The sequence below is a fragment of the Ostrea edulis genome, chromosome 5, assembly GCF_947568905.1.
Source record: "Ostrea edulis chromosome 5, xbOstEdul1.1, whole genome shotgun sequence".
NCBI lineage: Eukaryota > Metazoa > Mollusca > Bivalvia > Ostreida > Ostreidae > Ostrea > Ostrea edulis.
Genome location: NC_079168.1, coordinates 3,431,725 through 3,452,612, shown reverse-complemented (window position 1 = coordinate 3,452,612; position 20,888 = coordinate 3,431,725). Strand labels below are relative to the sequence as shown.

The 20,888-nt window shown below is 35.6% G+C and overlaps 1 protein-coding gene and 1 long non-coding RNA gene across 5 annotated transcripts; one reads left to right on the top strand and one right to left on the bottom strand.

The window, feature by feature from the left end:
• Positions 1-144: 144 nt before the first annotated feature.
• On the bottom strand, positions 145-20,791 carry LOC125652890 (uncharacterized). Of its 4 annotated transcripts, none has more exons than XM_048882361.2 (7): positions 20,635-20,791; positions 13,014-13,101; positions 6,666-6,701; positions 5,734-5,839; positions 4,484-5,378; positions 2,478-2,682; positions 145-2,213 (listed from the first exon to the last, which is right to left on the bottom strand). In XM_048882361.2, exons 2-7 carry the CDS (start codon positions 13,042-13,044, stop codon positions 2,098-2,100), a joined length of 1,389 nt encoding a protein of 462 aa, XP_048738318.1. In that variant the 5' UTR covers positions 13,045-13,101; positions 20,635-20,791; the 3' UTR covers positions 145-2,097. The 4 variants fall into 4 exon arrangements, with proteins under 4 accessions (XP_048738318.1, XP_048738320.1, XP_048738319.1 ...); XM_048882363.2 differs by lacking the exon at positions 20,635-20,791 and adding an exon at positions 13,396-13,918; XM_048882362.2 differs by lacking the exon at positions 20,635-20,791 and adding an exon at positions 13,253-13,342.
• Positions 5,679-6,726, top strand: LOC130055209 (uncharacterized). The gene is made up of 2 exons (XR_008803495.1): positions 5,679-5,882; positions 6,611-6,726. It is a non-coding gene; the product is annotated as an uncharacterized LOC130055209 (long non-coding RNA).
• Positions 20,792-20,888: the final 97 nt, after the last annotated feature.

The following is a 20,888-nucleotide window of genomic DNA, read 5'->3' as shown; positions in this document are numbered from 1 at the left end:
TATTTTATAACTGGGTGTTACTCAAAATGCCATAAACAAACCTGAGACATAATAATTCACATTTAAATGTAATTCATTTAAATTATGTAAGATATTTCATATTGTTTGGAGAGTTCGTCTTCCTTCACAAATCATAAACATGAATTTATTTGTATAACAAGATTTTTTTTATTTCATCAACAGGTAATAGTATTCATGGTAACAGTTCACAACCTCAATCACAGATAATTTTTCCCCCTTAAAATTGACAAGACTCAATTTGTACTTTATGTCAAACCAAATAAAAATGTCCAAAATGATTCAATATTTTAAAAATAGTAAAAAACAATTCAATCTCATAAAAAGTAAAACCTTTTAAGAAAAAATTGATTTTTTTTTTTTTTAATTTAAATTAATTATAATTTAAAATAAATACAAATGCAAGTTCACCACCAGTTAAAATGCTTTGGAGATACATGCACATGCTGTATAATGATATGTTTCACATAAAGATATTAATAAATGGTAAAAAATTAACAACAGATATATGCTAGTAGAGGTACACATTTTTAAAATAAGATCTTTAAATGCAGTACTCTTATTTGTTGCATAGCACTAATAAAATACCTTTTGTCTACAACAGGCGACATTACCACTGGCTATAGGGAAATGGCTTCACATGTTTAAAACTCAAAGAGCTTGACCCCAAATAACTGTGCCATCAGATCTACAAAGACTGATCTATATAAAAAATTTCACAACCACATCTAACTGCAGAACTGTAGCTCACTGTGGGAAAAAGCTGGGATAGACCTGATAACATGGTTATACTGTACATCAACAAATAAAATTACATGTATTTGTAGCTGTGAGTTTTGGGTTCACATGGGGTTTTCATGAATACTATGAAGGTATGTTTGGTCAGAAGCGATTTGTGCTGTAAATTGTAGGTTTTTGTAAGGGATGGATCTGTAGCTCTCTAGTCTGTCCAAATACAGTTCTGCAGTTAAACCACGCAAAGATAAGGTATCAATACACATGTACAATTAATCAGATCTAGCTTCATCGAGGATTTACACGTAACGTAAAATTAATTTGGGTTTTAATCGAGGGTTCATATACATGTTTGTTGGTTGTCATTGAGATTATAGATACTCATTTACTGACAGTGTTAACTATATATGCTGGTCTGTCCAAAAAATGCACACACATGTTGTGATACCATCCAAAAACACAAGGCTGATTACCTTGTTTGTAGAAATATATAAAAATACACCTATACAATGATAACAATGGATACAGATTTACCTGTTGAAGGCTGATCATTTCAACTCTAATGAATCATTTCATTGACACTTTCACAAAATGTAGACGAATTATCAAAATATCACAAATTTCTCTCACCACATAACAATTACCCTTAATACATACAAGAATGTCATCACAATTTCTCTCAAAGTACTCGCCAGCACAGTGCATTAAAAAATGAAAATAAAGAAGCTAATAAAATACACCAATAACTACACCCCCCCCCAAGTAGCACAAGCACACACTGATGGTACATATATAAACAGCACATGTATTTGATTTGTGACTCCGTATTAACGACAGTGGATACTCAGAATTAATATGGTGTAAATTTTTGTGAAATAGTTTGTACAGGTTTTGCTAAAATCTACATGTCGGTATTGAATTTCCCCCTGTACCCATATCAACTCTTGCATTCTGATAAAAAGCTGAATCTTCAAAATTTGTATTAAAATTCAAAGGCAGCGATGTGATAAAATTCAAATTCCCCAGTTTCCTCCTCTGTATGTAGAATAAATTTATGATTGGTTTACACTGTGAAAATAAAAATCTCCCCCAAAACATATGTTATGCTAGATCTTATTTCCCCTCATTTTTTTGAGTATCTTCTGACCTTAATTGTGTAAATCAGAACCTAATTTGTCCCACTAACAGAGTTATCCTTCTTTCTGCAGTTTTCCTTGTGTCACTGTTGGATACCAAACAAATGCTCTATCTTTCACATGTATATCTCCAGAGTCACAGTTTCTAGTGTACACAAATCTGGATACATTCTGATTGTTGACCCTAATATGTATTTATCCCCAGGGGTCAGCCGGTCTTGTTGAGGTAACGTTCGGCCTCCAGGGCCTCCGGACAGTTCATGATGACCTTCGGCAACAGACGGTCAATATACGATTTCATGTCCTTGTTCTCCTGCTTTAGTGCTAAAAATAGAAATTAAGAAATTAAAAAAACAAATATACAAAGAATTATACAATGAATTATACTGTATAGTGTATGTATTAATATCAAGTGCTTTTTACCTATACTATGAATACTTTACTGCAAGCATGCACTATTACATTGTTGTGGGTATTTTAATGCTATCACTCAATGGTCTTTTAACTCCCTCATATAGGTATAGTGAACTACCTATACATGTATAAAACAATTCCAGATGAAATCTTTTTATCAATAAAAATTCATACCACTGTTTTCTAATCGAAGTTTCTCTATCTGATAGAGCAAGTGTTCCGTTGAAGCCCCAGGGTCAGGACTCGGGGGTCCATTTTTTAACTTTGTTGTGGATAGAATATAGCCTTCACTGGCCCGCCTTCTGTGCTTCATAAAGTTGAGTTTTTTCTTTCCCTCCCCATTAATGTTTTCCGTGCTCTCTGCCCTTGGCAACAAAACCTGAAAGGAAATTATTTTTATCAAACACCTTTATGTTTAACTTAAATGATTCCTGATAAAACACCTTTATGTTTTAACATTAATTCCTGATAAAACATCTTCATGTTTAACATAAATGTATCAATTTCTGATAAAACATCTTTATGTTCAACATTAATTCCTGGTAAAACATCTTCAAGTTAAACAAATGTATCGATTCCTGATAAAACATCATTATGTTTAACATAAATGTATCGATTCCTGGTAAAACACCTTAACTTTATGTTTAACATAAATGTATTGATTCTGAGTAAAACATCTTCACCTTTAACAAGTAATGTATATGTATTGATTCCTGAAGAAACAAGAATCTGATTACATACTTTTATAAATGTACATCTCATTATGCATAGATGAAAATCGATAGTTTGTAAGGTTTTGAAATTATTTCACATCAACATTCATTTTTAGATGTTTCTTTCTCTAACATACAGCCTGAAGAACACAATAAAACCTAACAAACACAGTCTTAGCTAATAAAACTCCACCAAGGTCAAGGTCAAGTTCTCCTCTGATGAAGAAGCTGTGGTACAACAGGAGCAGGGGTCACCAAGACTAGATACTGGTCAACATGTACATGTACCTAGTACATTTATATCACGACCATTGTGTTGGGGACTCCCGGTGACTTGCAATAGCAGGTTTTATAAACATGATAACTATTATTTGAAACATTGAAAATAAATTTAAGCATTCACTAGGTAAATTTTTTATGATTAATTACATCATTGATGGAGAGACCACTGATAACACTTCTAAAGAGGAAATGATAATGCCCCCCCCCCCCCCCCCCCCCCCCTGTATGTTACAATATAATCCTTGGATGAAGTTGTGAAAATTCAGATGAGTATCAGATGAAGAGTGGACAAATGGGAACAGCCAATACGCTGGTTTCGAGATACACCCGAGTTATTTCCCTTTGGAGAACTCTCGTGTATATAGTGAGGCGCGAAACAATTTGTTTACACGCGGGAGTGGGACTAATATTCATCACTGCGTAAGTGAATGTACTCGATAAGTTTCTCATGCACTGTTAGATCACCTGAATTCGACTGATACACAAACTAAGTAAGTTATAAGTATTTAGGGAAAAATTAAATATATAGAATTCTTATCATATCACATTTAATATTTTGTTGGTCATAAGTACCATATCTAATACATTACTTGCAAATAGGACACTGTTTTTATGTTTCCACGTTAGTAAAACATTTCTTTCGATAGTATTTTGTATTTCCCACATTTTAATACATATTAAAAGAGAAGCCGCTTTTAATACATTTCATCATCTTCCTCGCTGACTGTAGGTCCACTCTGTCCCACTTAGTCATTCAAAGTTCCACTAAACGCACCTCCTACACAGAAGAGTTCGTATCTCGAAACTGGCGTATTCTTCTTGTTCCATTCTGATCCAAATAATTACTCTTAAGAAGCTTCAGTGATTATAAAAATCTGCATGAAAACAGATGATCAGAAACTTCAATTAGAAGATGACCCAGTTTGGTGAACAAAAGGAATACAACTGAACATTTAAAAAGATTTTCCCTAGACATTCGTTAAGGGTTCCATGCAGGTGTGACAGTTTGACAGGGAATATTTACTCCTACGCAACTGATCCCACCTCTGGTGTGTTCAGGGGTCTGTGTTTGCCCTACACTTAATTTCAAATGTATTCTTTATGGGAATTATGAGATTGATCACTGTTTGTTATCTTCACTTTTCCATAGACAGCATTACAATAATGCCAACATTAACCTCATACCTGCACTGTTTTCTTGGGCGTCTGTGGTGGTGAAGGACTGTTGCTGCCACCTATCGAGAAACTTGCTGACCTCCTCCCATCCACCTCCTCATCATCGAACACTCCTTCTTCCTCAGGAGGCAAGTCCTCCACATAGGCATAGGAGTTCCTAAGGCAACCGATACCCCCCGACTCTGTCTCTATGACTACATCACCCATTCCAGCTAACGATGGCTTGGTGGTACAGTAAATTCTATTTGCCGATTCCCATATCACAGATTCTACACAATCACATTCACAAATCGTCAGATCTAAGATGTCCGCTTTACTCATGCCAAGGTATTTGCCTTCAATTGTCACTTTGGTACCTCCCTCGATTAACCCACATGACGGCGTTACCGAGGTGATTGCAGGACATCGTCCAGCTGCATCCATGCCAGTTCCTATACTCATGTGAGTAAATCCTGCTGGTTTTAAGGAATTTTGATTTTCTTCGTCGTTATGGGATTTCCCAAAACTAAAAATATCTTGAATTGACCTTGAAAACTTTTTGTTTAGAGTGGATAATTTGGATCCACCACTTTGTTTGCTGTCTCTCCTGTTCTTCAGGTTGATGATTGGTGAATTTGCGAGACTGAATCTCTTTTTGAAGTTCAGGGTGGCCGAGTTGGACTGGTACTTATTAGGACTTCCCGTTTTGATGACGGGGGCGTGTGCCTCCTTATAGCGCGAGACATGGCAGCGATACGTGAGCTCCCCTTTGGGGTTGGAACATTTTTTGTGGGGCTGGAGAGATACTATGGTGGTGTGTCCGGGTGGCCCCTGAAGACTAGTTACAGGCACATTCACCTGGCCAAGGACATCATCTTTCTCTGTCACAATGAAGAACACCTGATCCAAGGAGTTTGCAACATTTCTACAATGGACAACAGTTAACATGTTCAATATTAAGGATATTTTATATTATCAAAACAGGAAACTTCTAGTTTCACTGCCTCTAAGCTATATACATCAATTTAATTTAATTCAAAATTTGCAAGTTTGATATAGATGATTTCTTAAATAACATTCTGCTGTTTCATTATTAATTGTTGAATTGCATCAATTTGCATTATTTTTGTGAATAAGCAAAACCAGGAAATAAATGATAAACAAAGTACTGTCTCTGATTCAGAGAAAATAACACAGGGTAGCAGTCCCAAAATCAATCACAGGACTGAGGAGGAAGAAAAGTGCAGGTTTTCGACGTTTACTTGGACTACTATACTTACATTGTGGATTCCTCATTCCACTCCGGATTCCCATCCGGATCTTTGACGACAGCTGTTCTGTATTTCTTGGACCCCACTCCAAATATGACAGAAAATTTACATTTTCCTGGAAGAAATGTTGAATTAAAAAATTGCTGTACTCTGAACATGTAGGTGCAAGATAAAATTCATACAGATAAATAGTAAAGTGAAAATACAATTTACAAAGGTTTAAAATAAATTCCTTCTTTCACTTTAATCCTTCAGTGTTTTTCATACATAAAAATTCCCAAATTGGTGTCAAAATTTCCCCAGGATATTAAATGATTACAATCTGATTATAATCAGATCCTCGATCCGCTTCTTTTTCTTCATCTTTTTTTCTCTTGTCATTACACGTGTAGCGATAACATGAAGAAAGAGAAGCAGATCGAGGATCTGATTTCCTTGTGTAGCGACAAGATGAAGAAAGAGGAGCGGATCGAGGAGCGGATTTTAATCAGATTGAAATGATTAAAGCCTTATGTCAACTTTATGAAAATATCATCTTGATAAGGAAAATCCTGAACAGTAAAAGGGTGTTTTCATCATTTAATCAAGCAGTTTTAGATTTTGTATAATGACCATTTTATGATGTACATGCCATGTTGCATAAAAAATCCAAAGCATTATGTGAAAAGGTTGCAAAACAAATCTATAGAACTTTATAAAAATCAATAGATATGTATACATAAAATGTAATTTTTCAAACATGGAAGAATTTAACATTGAAAAATTCCTAATATCTATAAATCATGTAAATGCTGATGATTTTCCCAAATCAATAGGACATACTGGTAAGTAAAATACTGTCCCTTGTCATTAGAAAAATTGAACATTAAATTCTTATTCATTTCAGGAAAAGTGAAGAATTACAGGCAGATATCGGAGTAATATATCCCCAATGCACTCACCCTGTCTCCTGCTCTGTAAGCCCTTAGCGCTGAGAACTGTAATAAAAACAGAAAAACTCTGTACACCACTAGTCTTCATTTTTTCCCCCTATCATTTACTTAGGATACCGTAGATGTCAACAAACTTCACAAAAAAGCAAGACCCTGGCATAAAACCATCACCTTTAAAAGACTGATGAGGTCTGGGGGACAATCAGATAATGACTAGTTTTGGAAGGATAACAAAAATTTCACTCATTAGTCAGGATAAAACCCGCTGAACAGGCTGTGTATGTAACTGTGTGAATTTGTTTTTGTTATTTGGGAATCAGATGCGGTACTTGTAACTGACATCCTGAAGAAATCTTAAATTCATGTGCAGCAGGGTGGGAGTGGTCAATTATTCATGTGTATTGTTGTGCTGACCACAGGCTTGATCAATCAAGTCATTAATGTCATCAGATAATGTACTAACATGTCAATATATCAGTATTGTTATAAATGCATCAAACATGAATTAGTACATAAAATATATATGTGCTGGAAATTATCCAAATTTTCCTGTTTTTCTTGAAATGCCCCTCATGATTTACAAAAGCACATGATTGCTATGACCTTTTTGTCTTACTGAAATTAACATTCTGACCATGGGCATAAACTGTTTTTGACAAAAAATAGTATAAAATATTTTCACTGATCTATCGCCATGATACATGTAATTGCAAACAAGAGTTCATATTAATCATGTGTGCATGCCCCCAGGCTCCAGTTAGGAAATGCACTCTCGCTTTGACACATTACACCAATGTTAATTTATGACATTTTACTTTCAATAAACATACGTGTATTCACTGGCCGTTCAATGCCCTGCATACTAGCTTGAGTACTATGATGATTTATATAAAATTGTGCAAGGCTTTTTAACATAATTTGTAGTTGCACAACTTAAAATTCTGATACAATGACAAATTCTAAAATTATGCAATGTATTGATGTATGGAAATCTGAATAATGAGTGGTAATCATCCTAGCCCTATGGGCAAATGAAATGCTGACTATCAATGTAAAAAAAGATTAAATTTACACGATAACTTACCTAGCAGTGAAACTAAAGATGCATAAACTTAATATTACATAACATTTTATATACAACACAAATTCTACTTGACAATGACTGATGGAGAAGTTCTAACATCATAAATGTACAGAATGTTTTTGATGGATCAGTTCTAACACTATATAATTAAGCTTGTGTTGGATCAGTTCTAACACTATATGATTAAGCTTGTGTTGGATCAGTCCTTACACTATACAATTAAGCTTGTGTTGGATCAGTCTAACACTATATAATTAAGCTTGTGTTGGATAATTAAGCTTGTGTTGGGTCAGTCCTAACACCATATAATTAAGCTTGTGTTGGATCAGTCTAACACTATATAATTAAGCTTGTGTTGGATAATTAAGCTTGTGTTGGATCAGTCCTAGCACTATATAATTAAGCTTGTGTTGGATCAGTCTAACACTATATAATTAAGCTTGTGTTGGATCAGTCCTAGCACTATATAATTAAGCTTGTGTTGGATAATTAAGCTTGTGTTGGATCAGTTCTAACACTATATAATTAAGCTTGTGTTGGATCAGTCCTAGCACTATATAATTAAGCTTGTGTTGGATAATTAAGCTTATGTTGGATCAGTCCTAGCACTATATAATTAAGCTTGTGTTGGATCAGTTCTAACACTATATAATTAAGCTTGTGTTGGATCAGTTCTAACACTATATAATTAAGCTTGTGTTGGATCAGTTCTAACACTATATAATTAAGCTTGTGTTGGATCAGTTCTAACACTATATAATTAAGCTTGTGTTGGATCAGTCCTTACACTATATAATTAAGCTTGTGTTGGATAATAAAGCTTGTGTTGGATCAGTTCTTACACTATATAATTAAGCTTGTGTTGGATCAGTCCTAGCACTATATAATAAAGCTTGCGTTGGATCAGTCTAACACTATATAATTAAGCTTGTGTTGGGTCAATCCTAGCACTATATAATAAAGCTTGTGTTGGATCAGTTCTTACACTATATAATTAAGCTTGTGTTGGATCAGTCCTAGCACTATATAATTAAGCTTGTGTTGGATCAGTCTAACACTATATAATTAAGCTTGTGTTGGATCAGTCCTAGCACTATATAATGAAGCTTGTGTTGGATCAGTTCTTACACTATATAATTAAGCTTGTGTTGGATCAGTCCTAGCACTATATAATTAAGCTTGTGTTGGATCAGTCTAACACTATATAATTAAGCTTGTGTTGGATCAGTCCTAGCACTATATAATTAAGCTTGTGTTGGATAATTAAGCTTGTGTTGGATCAGTTCTAACACTATATAATTAAGCTTGTGTTGGATCAGTCCTAGCACTATATAATTAAGCTTGTGTTGGATAATTAAGCTTATGTTGGATCAGTCCTAGCACTATATAATTAAGCTTGTGTTGGATCAGTTCTAACACTATATAATTAAGCTTGTGTTGGATCAGTTCTAACACTATATAATTAAGCTTGTGTTGGATCAGTTCTAACACTATATGATTAAGCTTGTGTTGGATCAGTCCTTACACTATACAATTAAGCTTGTGTTGGATCAGTCTAACACTATATAATTAAGCTTGTGTTGGATAATTAAGCTTGTGTTGGGTCAGTCCTAACACCATATAATTAAGCTTGTGTTGGATCAGTCTAACACTATATAATTAAGCTTGTGTTGGATAATTAAGCTTGTGTTGGATCAGTCCTAGCACTATATAATTAAGCTTGTGTTGGATCAGTCTAACACTATATAATTAAGCTTGTGTTGGATCAGTCCTAGCACTATATAATTAAGCTTGTGTTGGATAATTAAGCTTGTGTTGGATCAGTTCTAACACTATATAATTAAGCTTGTGTTGGATCAGTCCTAGCACTATATAATTAAGCTTGTGTTGGATAATTAAGCTTATGTTGGATCAGTCCTAGCACTATATAATTAAGCTTGTGTTGGATCAGTTCTAACACTATATAATTAAGCTTGTGTTGGATCAGTTCTAACACTATATAATTAAGCTTGTGTTGGATCAGTTCTAACACTATATAATTAAGCTTGTGTTGGATCAGTTCTAACACTATATAATTAAGCTTGTGTTGGATCAGTCCTTACACTATATAATTAAGCTTGTGTTGGATAATAAAGCTTGTGTTGGATCAGTTCTTACACTATATAATTAAGCTTGTGTTGGATCAGTCCTAGCACTATATAATAAAGCTTGCGTTGGATCAGTCTAACACTATATAATTAAGCTTGTGTTGGGTCAATCCTAGCACTATATAATAAAGCTTGTGTTGGATCAGTTCTTACACTATATAATTAAGCTTGTGTTGGATCAGTCCTAGCACTATATAATTAAGCTTGTGTTGGATCAGTCTAACACTATATAATTAAGCTTGTGTTGGATCAGTCCTAGCACTATATAATGAAGCTTGTGTTGGATCAGTTCTTACACTATATAATTAAGCTTGTGTTGGATCAGTCCTAGCACTATATAATTAAGCTTGTGTTGGATCAGTCCTAGCACTATATAATGAAGCTTGTGTTGGATCAGTCCTAACACTATATAATTAAGCTTGTGTTGGATCAGTCTAACACTATATAATTAAGCTTGTGTTGGATAATTAAGCTTGTGTTGGATCAGTCCTATCACTATATAATTAAGCTTGTGTTGGATCAGTTCTTACACTATATAATTAAGCTTGTGTTGGATAATTAAGCTTGTGTTGGATCAGTCCTAGCACTATATAATTAAGCTTGTGTTGGATCAGTCCTAGCACTATTTATTAAGCTTGTGTTGGATAATTAAGCTTGTGTTGGATCAGTCCTAACACTATATGATTAAGCTTGTGTTGGATCAGTCCTAGCACTATATAATTAAGCTTGTGTTGGATAATTAAGCTTGTGTTGGATCAGTTCTTACACTATATAATTAAGCTTGTGTTGGATCATTCCTAACACTATATAATTAAGCTTGTGTTGGATCAGTCTAACACTATATAATTAAGCTTGTGTTGGATCAGTCTAACACTATATAATTAAGCTTGTGTTGGATCAGTCCTAGCACTATATAATTAAGCTTGTGTTGGATCAGTCCTAACACTATATAATTAAGCTTGTGTTGGATCAGTCTAACACTATATAATTAAGCTTGTGTTGGATAATTAAGCTTGTGTTGGATCAGTCCTAGCACTATATAATTAAGCTTGTGTTGGATCAGTCTAACACTATATAATTAAGCTTGTGTTGGATAATTAAGCTTGTGTTGGATCAGTCCTAGCACTATATAATTAAGCTTGTGTTGGATCAGTCCTAACACTATATAATTAAGCTTGTGTTGGATAATTAAGCTTGTGTTGGATCAGTCCTAGCACTATATAATTAAGCTTGTGTTGGATCAGTCCTAGCACTATATAATTAAGCTTGTGTTGGATAATTAAGCTTGTGTTGGATCAGTCCTAGCACTATATAATTAAGCTTGTGTTGGATCAGTCCTAGCACTATATAATTAAGCTTGTGTTGGATAATTAAGCTTGTGTTGGATCAGTCCTTACACTATATAATTAAGCTTGTGTTGGATCAGTTCTTACACTATAAAATTAAGCTTGTGTTGGATCAGTTCTTACACTATATAATTAAGCTTGTGTTGGATAATTAAGCTTGTGTTGGATCAGTCCTTACACTATATAATTAAGCTTGTGTTGGATCAGTCTAACACTATATAATTAAACTTGTGTTGGATCAGTCCTAACACTATATAATTAAGCTTGTGTTGGATCAGTCTAACAGTATATAATTAAGCTTGTGTTGGATCAGTTCTTACACTATATAATTAAGCTTGTGTTGGATAATTAAGCTTGTGTTGGATCAGTCCTAACACTATATAATTAAGCTTGTGTTGGATCAGTCCTAGCACTATATAATTAAGCTTGTGTTGGATCAGTTCTTACACTATATAATTAAGCTTGTGTTGGATAATTAAGCTTGTGTTGGATCAGTCCTAGCACTATATAATTAAGCTTGTGTTGGATCAGTCCTAACACTATATAATTAAGCTAGTGTTGGATCAGTCCTAGCACTATATAATTAAGCTTGTGTTGGATCAGTCCTAGCACTATATAATTAAGCTTGTGTTGGATCAGTTCTTACACTATATAATTAAGCTTGTGTTGGATCAGTCCTTACACTATATAATTAAGCTTGTGTTGGATCAGTCTAACACTATATAATTAAGCTTGTGTTGGATCAGTCCTAGCACTATATAATTAAGCTTGTGTTGGGTCAATCCTATCACTATTTATTAAGCTTATGTTGGATTTAGTAAAAATCTTGAGAAGGTGACAACATAAGGTCCCACACAAATCACAGCTAGAGTACTTCCTTCTAATTTCCACACTATAAACTTTTGGTCATTGTGTAAGAGCCACTCTGAGTAGATCTAGAAAGGCCAGGTCTAAGCAGATCTTGAGAGAGGCCGGGTCTGAGCAGATCTAGAGAGAGGCCGGGTCTGAGCAGATCTAGAGAGAGGTGCTGGGACTGTTATGAGCAGATCTAGAGAGAGGCTGGGTCTGAGCAGATCTAGAGAGAGGCTGGGTCTGAGGAGATCTAGAGAGAAGCTGGGTCTGAGCAGATCTAGAGAGAGGCTGGGTCTGAGCAGATCTAGAGAGAGAGGCCAGGTCTGAACAGATCTAGAGATAGGTCGGGTCTGAGCGGATTTAGAGAGAGGCTGAGTCTCTTCTTAAAGATCTAAAGAGAGGTTGGGTCTGAGGAGATCTAGAGTAAGGCCGGATCTAAGAAGATCTAGAGTGAGGCCAGGTCTGAGGAGATCTAGAGTGAGACCGGGTCTGAGGAGATCTAGAGTGAGAACGGGTCTGAGGAGATCTAGAGAGAGGCTGGGTCTGAAGAGATCTAGAGAGAGGCTGGGTCTGAGGAGATCTAGAGAGAGGCTGGGTCTGAGGTTAATGGTGACAATGTAAGAAGCCATGGTAGTGTAACACAGAACATAATATTAATGTTTGATAATAATGTAAACTGGCTAAATCTAAAGACCCATTTTCATTTTATTAATGGTTCAAGGGGGTTGTCAAGGGTTCTGCTAATTCCTCCCCTTATACCAAATCTCCCTGAATCTATTTTCAAGGCATCCTCTTAGACTTACTGAACAAAAATCTTGCATGCACAAAAACTAGATGAAGTATGCAACACAGAAAGAAGATCAGAATTTCCGCTGAGAAAAATTCTGGATCCACCCCATTTACAGGCGGGTGATTCCTCATTACCTACCTACAACAGTGATTTCCGCTGCCTCGTTCATCCTCCACCTCGTGTCTCTGCCTCAGTCAATCATAACAGCCTTCAGATTCCCAAAAACCTGAAAAATACAGTAGACTATAGCATCACTGCCTCAGTCAATCATAGCGGCCTTTAGATCCTGAAATATATAATTATAGTATAACACTCTTACAACTGTCCACTAGAAAATCTAAATACTGTTACTACAATGACAACGATTTACACAGAACCTGTGACCTGTTGTGAAGTATGAACATTATAAATCTTCCTGCACATTGAACAGTAAATACTTCCACGTTATGATAAGTATTCATCAAAAGATATCACAGGACTCCAGTCTTTTTAACTTCCTTACAAAGATCTACATTCTTACGTGTATATAGGTGGCTGTTGTACATAGAAAACTTCCCCTCAAATTCCGTACATGTATATTATTGAAATTAGAGTCTGTGCAAGACAAGGATATAAAATACACAGCAGTATAGGATACACACAGGGGAGAATTAAACACGACTTTCACAGTCTTGTGATCAGACGGATTGTACCAATAGACTGTCAATACTGATGGTCCAAGCAGACTATCTATGATATAAAAACATGTTGGTTTGACAGTTCAGGCCAGTCTGTATCAGTACACAACTTTTCTGTCAATAGTCCTTGGTGTGTAGAACTGACAAATGGCCCTAAATGTACGCCCCCTGGTCATTTATGGACCAGGCAGAGACTTATAATCATAAACAGATGATGTTTTACTTCAGACCAAACAAACAATAATGCACAGTCTGTACATCCCAGTCAAATGTCATTTCCTCCTATAATCATTTACTTTCTTCATTTTCACCTGTATCAAATTACTTTTACCTGAGTTTATCTGTACGTACATTTCACATCCCTCCACACTTACCTGGTGAAAAATCATTTGCAGGTAAAATAATTACCCAACCGTGGTAAGGTTAAAATGCTTGTGTAGGTTTATGAATAATTCACATGGGGCGATACATTCTTTGTCTTTAAGAGTGTCTTACATCTATTATTTAATTCGCCACCATTTGGTCATTATATTAAAAAAAGACAACAGAACATTTCATAATCATCACGTGTACACTCTTCTCTTCATTTAGCAGTCAATTTTTTCATAATTAAATTATTTACTTGTAGGTTACATGTGGTGAATACCTAAATGCATCCTAATAATTATATATAAGATAATTGCAACCTTATTATAAGCCTGACAATATGCTGAATTTACTATGTGTAAATGACAAAACTTTTGTAAATTCAGAATTATTCATAAATTACAAATAGTTCAGAGTAATGGTAGATTGAGTGTGAATTTCACATGATTCCAAATTCTGTTGTGTGTTACATGTACATATAAATACTGTTATTTAATCAGTTTTCATTGAATACTAAGTTTTCTTGGTCTGATATAACTTCCTAATTGAATGGTCATTGAGGAAGTACTATCCTTTTAATGAAACTCATGCATGACCAGATCTTGTAGACCAATGACAGTATGTTGATCCAAGTTATATAAACTAAATTCCAAACATAAAAAGTTTGATCCTTACACACTGAAACAGAAGATACGTAATGCAGTGCTATATATAATTATCTAACAATGGACATGCAGCTTTCATCAATTGACATTTGTATACCTCTGTCTGCAATAACTGACAAACAATGGATTCTATTTTCATCTAGTAAGGTGCAAACTTGTCTCCACACAGAACAATGGTGTGTTCCCACTATAGTCACCATTCATAATGACCAGAGGCATCCCAGATCTACCTGTACATGAAACAGAATGATGCATTCCGTCCGTGACTGGAGACTTCATTCCTTGAGAGTGTAAACAGAAATACCCTCGTTGTTAATCAATCACATTAGAAATCCTGTCTCTAATGAATTTGTTATGATCAACACAGATTATTCTGTTCATTACAAAACAAAAAACAACCCCCCCCCCCCCCCCCCCAAAAAAACAAAACAAATAAAACCCAACAATTTGACATATCTTAGAGTAATGCATAAAGTTATAAGTTTTATGCTTTTTGGTATATAATATATATCTATCTATTATTATAATGATTGATGTCGATCTTCGTTCATTTGCCCTTCTTTCTACACTTCAGTAGACATGAAATTAACACAATCATCTTTCACTACATAATTATTATTTCAATCTGTATGTTTATAAAATGATCAGATGACTGTGATTACGCTTCATCGATATGAACAATGTCAGATATTATGACAACTTTCTGGAAAATGTCAAAGAAGCCTATAAAATCTTACTTTAATGTCCCTACACTGTGATTGCGTACAGCATCACTGTCTGTAACCAGGATGTGTATCGTTTACTGTACGTCAATATCATGAATTGCATACCATCAGTATGTATGCCATCCTCCTGTATTATTGATTTACGTTGAGTAAATCCTTAATATCAAAGTTGTCTTCCTGATAAACATGATGTATTATAAATCATTTGTACACTGTGCTCCTGATACACATGACGTATTATAAATCATTTGTACACTGTGCTCCTGATACACATGACGTACTATAAATCATTTGTACACTGTGCTCCTATCACACATGACGTACTATAAATCATTTGTACACTGTGCTCCTATTACACATGACGTACTATAAATCATTTGTACACTGTGCTCCTGATACACATGACGTATTATAAATCATTTGTACACTGTGCTCCTATTACACATGACGTACTATAAATCATTTGTACACTGTGCTCCTGATACACATGACGTATTATAAATCATTTGTACACTGTGCTCCTATTACACATGACGTATTATAAATCATTTGTACACTGTGCTCCTATTACACATGACGTATTATAAATCATTTGTACACTGTGCTCCTATCACACATGATGTACTATAAATCATTTGTACACTGTGCTCCTATTACACATGACGTATTATAAATCATTTGTACACTGTGCTCCTGATACACATGACGTACTATAAATTATTTGTACACTGGACATTAATCAGTATGTACTTGAGACATGCAATTTCTTTCAGTAATGCTCCGATATCTGTACATGCCTGAGTGCAGCATCTGGCCCCAGGATCACGAAACATCTTAAGTCAAAATCTGAATATTGTGATGAAATGATTGAGAAGTCGATCATTCCAAAATAAAATTGCTATTCAATATTGTTTCATTGAATTTCTGGTGTATGCAAATTAAGAGTTTCATTTCAAAAGTAATAAATGTTTTACATGTGATTGAAATTTTGACTTAAGTCTGAGTTTGTTACATGATCCTGGGGCCTGGTATCATACATCCACCGGGGCAAGACCTGCTTCATAACCAGGGTTCATGGGGGTCAGGGGTAGGGATTAAGCCCACTTTGTAACAAGGGGGCAATGTAACCATTCATGGGAGTCAGGGGTAGGGGATAAACCCACTTTGTAACCAGGGGTCAGTGTATATAACTACACATGGGGTAAGCCCACTTTGTAACCAGAGGTAAGTATAAGAATACATGGTGGTGAGGGATAGGGGGCTGGGCATTTAGCCTACTTTTAAACCTGGGGTCAATTTAACCATACACAGATTTTGTTAATATGAAATATGTCTTCGATTAGACTAAACCCTCATCTCAAAACAAACTCAAAACACTTATCTATATACAGTACGTAACTTAATATTGTAACAGCTAGGAAAGAAAGTGTGATGTAACGCGCTGGCACTAGGGACAGAACCGGGGTCGCCCAGTCTGACGTCAGAAACATGACCACAAACCAAACGCTTGGCAGGTTAGGAACACATCTATAAATATCCCTGTCCTACTCACCACTCTCTAAGTTTAACCTAGGAGAATCTACACTCCGAGTCTTTCCCACACCCACCACGATTTTGGACGATGGGTTGTACAAGCCCCCAAAATGTGACAGGAAAGAGAGTAAAGATGAAACGTGCCCACACTGGGAATAAAAGATCCAGACTAGCTGGGTTGATCAGTAAACATTCCTATATGCCTAACACCCAGCCATACTATCTTGTCAACCAAGCAAACAAAGTCAGCAGAAATTCACTTACAGGTCGTCTCTCTGTGACTCTTAATAATTTGTAATAACTCAACACTGTATCAATCCATCCCTGAATTCATGTTCCTGCTTACAAATTTACAATATTGATATGTATTATCTGCCGAGTGTATCTACATTACAGGGATTGATCTTTAATAGTTAAACTTATTGACATCTAATTACACCACTGTGACATCCTGCAGGTTAGTACCCATCAACACAACCCAATCTCTTATTCTATCATATATATATTCAATCATTATTATGCATGACAATATTAAATATCTTGAGAGGAAAAAGAAATGCATACTTCTATATTTTCTTCTACAACAAAGTTACAATATCAACACTTACTGAGTAAGATGATGGTTAAAATAGATTTGACATGTATTTATTTGGGCCTTGATTAAATAATGTCAAGACATTGATAATTGATAGGAAACTTCACTCAACCATGACTCTAGCTTGCTTGACATAAGCACAAGAAGTTTGCCTACACTATATGAGATTTGGGTTGAAATCATGTGGCTTAAATTTGAGATAAGTTGGACCAATTTTGCAATGTCTATGCAGTGATGCTTTTAAAAATGTCTTATGAAAATTTATACAAATTTGAACCTTGAAAGATGCTGTGCCTTACTGAACTTCAAAGAGGTCAGGTATGGGACATTGTCAGAATGAAATTGCTGAGCAACATAATGTATCCCAAATGTGTGGCCAAATCAGACTCGTGTCAGCATTAAAAGACCGTCCAAGAAGTGGCCAGCCTCGGGTGACAACAGAACATCAGGACACAGAGATTGGCTTTATCCACCTACAGAACAAGTTTCACACTGTGAAACTACTACATTGCTAACATTGGTGGATGCCACAACTAGTGAGAAAACTGTATCCAGTACTAGTAGACTCCAAGAGACAAACCTCAAACTTGAGTGTAGATCATGTAAAGGGATTGCAGTAGGACTGCATGGTGTTGTAGATATGGTCCAGATTGGTTTCACAATGTTACCATGGAAAACCGTTTTTATTAAGTGATGAGTTGAGATTTACACTCTTTCGAGCGGATGGTAGGAAAAATGTGTATCAAGTTCAACATACAGTCATGGGACATAATTATTCGCCACCCCGTGCGCAAATGGCGTTGTATTTGCGATTAGGAACTGAAAATAGACCCCCGCGCTATAAATAGACAACAAATTTCCCCTTCATATTTTTACAACAGGGTCAAGCTACTAAAATTGATGACGTGTACACATACATTTTTTCGTCTGCTATGATCATAAACTTAGTAAACATTGTTGATTGAAATGGGTCGTAAAGGGAAAGAGCTGAGCATTAAAGTCAGAAATCTCATAATAAATTCACACAAAGTGAACGGAAATGTTTCTAACTTATCAAGGACTTTAGGAATACCCAGATCTACCGTGCGAAGTGTTATTAAGAAATTCAAACAGCATTCTGATGTGAAAAATCGCACGGGAAGGGGCCGTAATGTCTATTCACGCAGAGGGATTCTAACAAACTTTCAAGGGTCATCAAACATGTCAAAGAAAATCGGAGACATACTTACAAAGACATAACAGGCATTATTAATGAAAATAGGAATCATCAATTTTGTACAAAAACTGTTGAAAGAAAAATAAAAAAAATTAGGATATGTACGGAGGGTTGCAAAGAAGAAAGTGGCAGTTCGTGAAGTGAATAAAAAAGAACGTGTAAAATGGTGCAAGGAGAGGAAAGATTGGACAGTTCAGCAAGAATGGTGTAAATGGATTTTCAGTGATGAGAGTCAGATTGTTATTGGGGATAACAACAAGGTATACGTGTGGCGAAAAGCGGATGAAAAGTATAACCCCCAACTCGCGTGTCCTGCTCCGCGACGAAAGTTAAGTGTTATGATCTGGGGATGCATTTGTTTTCAAGGTATGGGCACTTTGACTGATATCCAAGGTAACATTAATGCTCAAAGATATTTACAAATAATTGATGATAATATATGGCTAGTAATAGCCAGGCATTTCTCGGAGAACAACTACATTTTCATGGACGACAATGCCCCTGTTCATCGAGCCAAAATTATTAAAGATAATGTAGCTGACAACAATATTAATACAACAACATGGCCAGCACAGTCACCAGATTTAAATATAATAGAGAACATATGGTTACATTTGAAAAGAACACTAGAAACCCGTGTCCATTTTATAAACTCTCGACAAGATCTTTTAGCGGAAATTCAGACTGTGTGGGAAAACATCCCATTAAACTATGTACAGGACCTTTATAATTCTATACCAGGGCGACAAAAGGAGGTAATCATGATGAAAGGAAATCTGACCAAATACTGATGTAAGATTTTAATTCTATCAACAGCAAATAACTTTCAAACTTCACTAAGTGGACGTGCGTTTCATGGCAGTCATTTTGAAAATGGCGAATAATTATGTCCTATGACTGTAGCTCAATGTGAACTGACTATGCCAATACTTGCACCACAGAACACGACAGGTTTGGACACACTTCTGTTATGGTTTTGAGGTGGAGTTGCCTATGGGCACAAAACATCAATTTGTAATTATTGATGGATCTCTAACAGTTTTACTGTAATGTCAATACTATGACACCATATCGTAACCACATGTTCTTCAGTTTGTGCACCAAAACAACCTGATGTTTCAGCAAGAAAATGCTGAAATGCAAGTGGCTGGAATATGTCAGGATTTCCTTGTGACAAACAATGTTCAAACATTAGAATAGCTTTTATACTCCCAACTTGTCTCCAAATGAGCATTTAGGGACAGAATGGATTGACAAATTCCATTTTGATTCCGATTCTCAAACATCATCAAAGAAAATCCCCAATTTGTTATATTTTGCAGCTATTTTTTCCTACTGAATGGGTATCGGTACTATTTTCATGCGGAGGAAAAAAACACCAGTCACTGTCGCTGAGAAGTATTAAAAAGAAAATATAGATAGGAAAATAACTGTGGTGCATCTGAAATTTAAGAGTCTCAATCAAATGACTAAGTCCTGTTCAATGTCAAGATGCACACATTTATAATGTCCCACACATGTATCTTTGTAATGTGGTCTTGTGATGGAATCATAATCAGACACTCACTAGGTCAATTTCCAAATGTATTGAAATTCTGTTAATTTAAACAATATTTCATTATGCAGAAAACATAATTGGATTGGACAACAGGCATTGTCTATGTAAGCCCTCTCCATTGAATTGAAATACTGTTAAATGGAATGCTTGGAAAGAGAATGAGACACCCACCACTGTCTCAACAGTGACCAGCAAGAACCGAAATCATCCTGTGTCTTCACAGATCACAAACTATATAATTACACCTGTATCGCAGAAATCACTCTGTGTCTCCACAGAATTACACCTGTATCGCAGAAATCACTCTGTGTCTCCACAGAATTACACCTGTATCGCAGAAATCCCATGCATGGAGATTTGGCGAAACTGCCAAATGTAGAATCGCCACATTCTGGTGCCGATCAATCGGACACCGGTGCCTTACCTTATAGAATATCAAGTTTTTCTTGGTTTTTGGGCGTTTTCTCTTGTTTGGAATACTCCTAACAAAATAGTTCAGCTGTTTGTTTTGTCTATGATCTGACGTGTTTTGATACTGCAAGTGCTAATCGGATGACGAATGACATTGTGAAACCTTAATCGATTAGCTGAAAGAGCTTTGAAAGACGGAAAAATAAGCCAATCAACAATCGTCGCTCATAATGCGATTTACTCCAAGCTAAAATTAGATATCTAAAA

Bases quoted from the DNA above. Each gene is read 5' to 3' on its own strand.
- LOC125652890 (XM_048882361.2), bottom strand. From the start codon at position 13,044: ATGAACGAGGCAGCGGAAATCACTGTTGTAG. The intron at 6,702-13,013 runs GTAGGTAATGAG...TTTTTATTACAG, and splicing joins AGCGGAAATCACTGTTGTAG to TTCTCAGCGCTAAGGGCTTA. The intron at 2,214-2,477 runs GTATGAATTTTT...TTCTATTTTTAG, and splicing joins ACTTCGATTAGAAAACAGTG to CACTAAAGCAGGAGAACAAG.